The sequence below is a fragment of the Lichenostomus cassidix genome, chromosome 1 (assembly GCF_008360975.1).
Source record: "Lichenostomus cassidix isolate B80296 chromosome 1, HeHo_3.0, whole genome shotgun sequence".
In the NCBI taxonomy this organism is placed as follows: domain Eukaryota; kingdom Metazoa; phylum Chordata; class Aves; order Passeriformes; family Meliphagidae; genus Lichenostomus; species Lichenostomus cassidix.
Genome location: NC_139479.1, coordinates 12,459,008 through 12,465,007, shown reverse-complemented (window position 1 = coordinate 12,465,007; position 6,000 = coordinate 12,459,008). Strand labels below are relative to the sequence as shown.

At 36.2% G+C, this 6,000-nt stretch overlaps 1 protein-coding gene across 6 annotated transcripts in view; it reads left to right on the top strand.

Annotated features, from left to right (window-relative positions):
* POLA1 (DNA polymerase alpha 1, catalytic subunit) overlaps positions 1–6,000 on the top strand; it is a 183,029-nt gene that overhangs the window by 142,015 nt on the left and 35,014 nt on the right. For 5 of the 6 annotated variants that reach the window (XM_085050135.1, XM_085050127.1, XM_085050113.1 and 2 more), the window contains exon 36: positions 411–507. In XM_085050135.1, coding sequence (XP_084906261.1) covers positions 411–507 — 97 coding nt within the window. Of the gene's footprint in view, positions 1–410; positions 508–5,420; positions 5,565–6,000 lie in introns of those variants that run through there. The other variant, XM_085050118.1, reaches the window with a different exon arrangement.

Sequence of the window (6,000 nt, the reverse complement as noted above, 5' to 3'; positions counted from 1 at the left end):
ATTAATGCTTTTTTTTTCCTTAGTTCGTTGTATTGTATGATATACTAAGACATTAAAGTTATCCCTTTGTGCCATCATTCTTATGACTTTCATTTCCTTGCTAAAGCATCATTGTGATACTTGTATCTGTAAGTATGGATAAATGCATTTGAAGTTTCTGTAAGAACTTATAAGCTGAGTTAATTCATATATGTGCTCAGTGTAAATTGTGAGGAAAAGTGTGGAGGTATAGTGAAGGCATTTTGTACCATAATACTAATCATCATTCCAAAAGCTGACATGAATGGAACATATAAACTGTTGGGAAAAAACCAAATAGAAATAATCACTTTTTAATAGTGGACTTAGAAATGGGTGCAAGAGACACACTTTTGAGTTGGGTTTTTAATTGCTATCTTCTTACATTACAGTACTCTGATAAGGCCCTGTACACCCAGCTCTGCTTCTACCGATACATTTTTGATGTGGACTATGCGACGGATAAAGTGGTTACTGAGGAAGAAAAAGGTATGTTTAAATTTTTAATTAATTAAGTATAGTTTAATAGCAACTTGCACGCTAGACACTAAACCTACTGTACTCTTCAAATCTGGACTACGAGGCTGTAATCTAAAACAGAAAATAGAAGAAAGTATGAATTTAAGAATCCCCTATAAGGGGAATGTGTTCAGTTGGAGTTCACCACTTCAACTTCAAGAATATATTATATGTCCTCTTTCTTCTTTTGAAGTGACTGTGCTTTGGAAAATGTACTTTACTTGCATGTTACACCCTTAGAGAAATGTCTTTGCTTGAAGGACATTAGCTTCAGTAAATAGATTAATTAAAACGTGTACAAAATTAAAACGTGCATTCAGCTGTTAGTATTGAATAGATGCTTTTTATCAGGGAGACAAATGAGGGCACAAGAAAAGCAGGAAAGCTAACTGTCTGCAAAGCTATCCTTAATAAAATATAGATCAAGCTGATCTTAGGAAGATTTCTTTTCTCTTCTCCCAGTTACTGTAACGTTTCTGAACTAAAACATTTCTAAGCTGTAACGGATCAATGGGTTTGTGCAGCTAAGTGATTTTCAAGCAGACAGAATATTTCTGAGAGTGGACTAATGCTTGGAATTCTGAAAAAAGACATGTTTGGGTCCCACCACTGGAACATGTTGTCCACAGAGAGCACTCGGCTGTGTCCTCTGTGGATCTGGAGGTGCCTGTGAGGAAAAGGTGCTGCTCTAGGGACTGTGTTCTGATGGCTGCTCTGCTGTCAAAATCGTCTCCAGCACTGCCCTGCATCTGCACTTAGGTTGCTGGGTGGTGAAAACATTAAATAAAACTAAGTCTTTCTAAATGTTATTTTGATAAGTCACGTATGGAAATGAAAATACTGTAACGTCTTAGCTACAAACTGCACAAATAAGCAAACAGGCTGTTTTTTGGCCTGTTGTACTTACATGTCTTCTTGTAAAGGTTCTCATTTCCCCTCCTGATCCCTCTGAGTCACAGAACTCACTCTGATGCTTGCACTTCACAATGGCTTTGTACATCCAAAGAAGTCACAGTGTGTAGACATGTCTAATACAGCTCTGTAGAGGTACTGGAGGAATTACAGAGTGGATGCTACTGGTGGCTGAAACCAGATTATATGGAGATCTCTCATCTAATACAAGGGCATAAGAGTAGAAAAGACTTCATGGGTGATCACATCCAATCCCCTGCTACAGCATTCCGCTGCATCTTTAAGGACTGTAAGTTTTTGGAACTTCATTTGGAAGCCTGTGAGTGGTGGGTCTCCTTTTGCTGCTGTTCCAAAGTGTGTTTCAGCCTGTCGATCTGTGATGACTGAAAATTCACTCTCATTTTCATGTTATAACTTGTTTGTGGCTAGTTTATGGCCATTCACTAAATGTTTATTTATTTTAGTTCCCTGATGTTCTCTGCAATGCTTTTGGAAACAGTGGTAACATCTCTGTTTTGTTTTGCAACTAAGGCTGAGACACTCTCAGTTTTCTGTGAGAAGAATTGGTCTCTGCTGTATGATTCTTCCTCTTACTGCCTTTGTGTGCAGTCTTTTCTAGGCTGAATTAATCTTTTGAGCATGAGAAATTAGAAATGATGTAGTATTGCCAGATAGTATCTCTCCAGTGTCTTCTACACTGGGTCTGTATATTTGCTGATGCTTTCTTGAGCCACCTACATCCTGTTCATATCATTAACTTGTAGTGAAGTAATGATAGAAATCCTGAGGTTTGAGAGGTTTTTCTTATTTCCTGTCACTTCAGAATCATGGGTTTATTCATCTCTCAGGTTAATGCCACTTGTTTTACTTAATTTTCCTGGTTTCATTAATTTTTGGCTGCTTAATCTCATTTGTAATATTAGACTTCAAGGTTAATAAATTCTCTCTGAAAAGTAGTATGGTGGCTTCTGAATTCACATAATTTACCACCTTCTGCTTTAATGGGAAAATGTTTCTTGGACCCTGACCGCTAAGTTCAACAAAATTAGTTTTCAGAGTAGTTCTCAACGAATTGTAAGAACTCTGCCAGGACTTTTTTCTCTTGGACAGTTAACCTTTCAGCATGGTGTATTTTTCTCTTTTTCACAGCTGTTTGAAAATTATTGTATTATCTTCTTCAGCAAGCCAGTGATTTCAGCCTTGGTGTTGCAGCAGGTGTCAAGGCCAGAAAATTAAATCTCTTAGTTTTCTTTTGACAATTGATTCTCTTCAAAGCAATTGCCTATGTGGGTATGGTAAACCTATGTATAATTCTGTCCCATTTTTCAGATCTCTTTTGGGCACAATTTGACAATAATTGTCTGTGGCTATTTGTGCTTCCTTTTTATTTTATAGATACCAGCGTCCTCTGTTTTCTAGTAACATATGTTACTGATTTCATACACTTCATGTTAAACTGTGAATGATTAAATAATTTTCATGTACCATTTTTGTTGTGGGTCTGAAATGGAAATCTAGTGAACTCCCCTTTATAACATGAAGCTAGTGTTTATTTTCCCTTGGAACAAAAAAGATTTTGTTGCAATGGCATCATTCCCAACCCCTTCTACCTTTGATCTGTGATCAGAATCATTGCCTTTATCAAAAATGGTGGCAAAATTTAAATGTACATTTTGTACATCTTTTTTATTTTAAGTCTCCTCTTTTTATGTGACTAAACCACTGATTAACTGTTTGGATTTTGGTTTGGGGGAGAGTTTTTTTACTTTTTTTTGGGTCATTGTTTCTTGAAGCCCAAATTGCATGGACTTCTGTTGTTTCTACCTCTTACTGCCATTTTTCCTGAATTTTAAAAGATCAGTTCTACTTCTTTTTTGTAGATTCGGTTTATTCCTAATAGCAGCTTCAGTTGTTATTTATCTTGGAGTGTTCTTCTATAAAAAGAAGAAAGTTTTGATGGCTAGAGATTGAAGATATAAATGTGTTTTCCACAGCAGTTTGAAAGAATTCATGTCTTGTCTCATTCAGAACCTTGAGATTTCACTGCTAGTTCACTTGCATTTTCTGTTCTTGCCTCTTCAAAATACAGAACCTTAATTACAGAGCAGGTTTTGTTTGTTTAGCTGTTTATGCTGAAGACCCATAGTATTTATTGAAATGGAATCTAAAATAATAATTGTGAAATCAGTAGGAGTTCAAAAAGATATCCAAGCTGCTTCCTTTCCATGCTAGAGGATCAATACCACTGCCTACTTTTTAGATGGGCAAAATTTAAAAACCCTCTTGCAATGCATGTTCTACAACTTGGCAAGTTGTACAACCAGTTTCTTGTGGTGTTTGGTGTTGTCAGTGTTCTTACTGTAGAAAGTTGGTCTTGATATCTGAGGCGAACTTTGCTTCCTGAAGCTTTTTCTGTGCACAATTGGTGATATGCTGTCCTCTTAGAGAGTTTTACATATTTAAAACACACAGTGCTATATTCTAAGTCTCTTTCAACTTCTAACCTGTTTTCAGGGGGAACAGCAGGAGAGATTTCCATTTCTCTGCTTGTTTGGTTGTTGTTTTATTGGGTTTTCTGGTTTTGTTTTTGGGGTTTTTTTGGGGGTTTTTTTGTTTATTTTTTTTATAGACCTTCAATAGGTCAAGTCTACCACAGAGGAATATAGCAGAAGGATTCATTAATACATTTTGCATACTCTTGTTCTGCTTATTTGTACCAGTGTGATTACAACATCATTCACTCATGTTTCATTTGTGATCTACTGTAATCATTAGATAGTTATTGTTCCATCTTTTTCCTGTAAGAATCAAAAATAAGCTGATTGGTCTATGTGGTGTTTTCTTCTTTCAGTGACTGGTAAAATTAGCTGTTTAGTGTTTTTGTAATCTACCACCATGGAATATTTGGATGCTATGGGTTTTTTGTCCTATTATTAATGCTAACATTTATCCTCCAAACCAATGTTTCCTTTCGTCTGGAAGTTTGAGGTCTGTTACGGTGATGCAATTTAATAAGTTAACATTGTAATACAGTGCAGGGTTCTTAGTTGTCATGCTGCAAAAAGTGAAATTCTGAAAATTCTTGGCTGTCTTTCTAAATTAGGAACTGTTGCACAGTTAGTATTAAGTTAAAAACCAGTTTAATTTTTAATATTGCTATGCCCAAACCCCTAATTTATCATACCAGTAATACTAGACGGGTTGTTTGTTCTCAGTTACTTTTTTAATCTCAAAAGGGGAAAAATGCTCCATTGTGAGTAGCAACTTACTCAACATGTTTTTAGCACTTTCTGACAGTTTTTCAAAGCTGGCCTGTGGGTTTAGTCAGCCATTGCTACTAAACCATTGCATTAGGTGAGCAAGCAGAACAGAAAAAGCAGCAGGAGTAACAAAGTAGTAGCATCTTCTCTTCATACAGATGAAAAAGGATAGGTCAACTGGCAGTGATTTTGAACACTTGAGGCTTGAATACAGGAGTATGCTTGCTCTGTGTGCCTTAACTTCAGAATGGAAACCAATGTATTTTTATGGCTGTGTCATCAGGAGATCAAAATAGAGTGTCATAGTCTTTGAAACATTGTTCCATTTGAACATTGGTATTGTTAAATATTCAAAGATATTACTGTTTTCATTGTGCTTCTGCAGTAAAATGAAAACCTCTGAAAGTGAAGAGAAATGGAGCCCCCATAAAGTCACTGTAACTTCTGTGCCTTGCACAGATGTCTGCAGTCCAGTTTCCCCACCTGGCATCAGACAGAAGATAAGGATGATGCAGTCTCCTTATTCACAATGCATTAGTATCACTGAGGCTTTTTATGGTGCTGTGAACTTTTTGAAGAAATAGGATCCTGGTTATAGGATTTTTTCTGTTGTGTAGAATGTAGTGTAGAATGTAGAATGCTCTTTGACTGTCCCATTTCTCACAGAGGGAAGGTCACAAATGTTGTTTACAAGACATTTAAATATTGCAGACACAGAAACTGGAAAGCTGCTGTGTGGAGTCTTCCCGAGAATATATTCAACTATTGAGCCCATGGCTATTTGATTCTTAAAAGTCTCAGCATAGCCTCTTAATGGATAAGCAGAAGAAAATGAGGATGGGAGGAAGATAACTTTGGGAAAAGCAGTTAAGTATTCCTGTGTATTAGGAAGACCTACATCTTTGAAGTATATGCCACTTTGTGGAAATAGAATGTAATTGTTTTGATCATATACTTACAGGCTGCAGTTTTGTAAAACCAAATGCATATTCAGAGGATGTTTTCTCACTTTTATTACAGCTTTTTGTGTGCTCCTCACTCCACCCTTCCATGCAAACATCAAAAATCCCTAGTTTACTTTATGGATGAATAAACTGAAAAATTATGTTGGGAAAAAGGAAACTCTTCTGGGCTGTTAGACCTAGATGTAAAAAAAAATCAGCTCTGAATATTTGTGTGAATCCTGTCAGTTCAGTGGTGAGCATTTTTCCCCAGTATGATCATAACTTGGTGTGTCAAGTAGCAGGTTGAAGTGATTTTTTTTTTTTTTAATGGAAGAATTTTTGTAAAT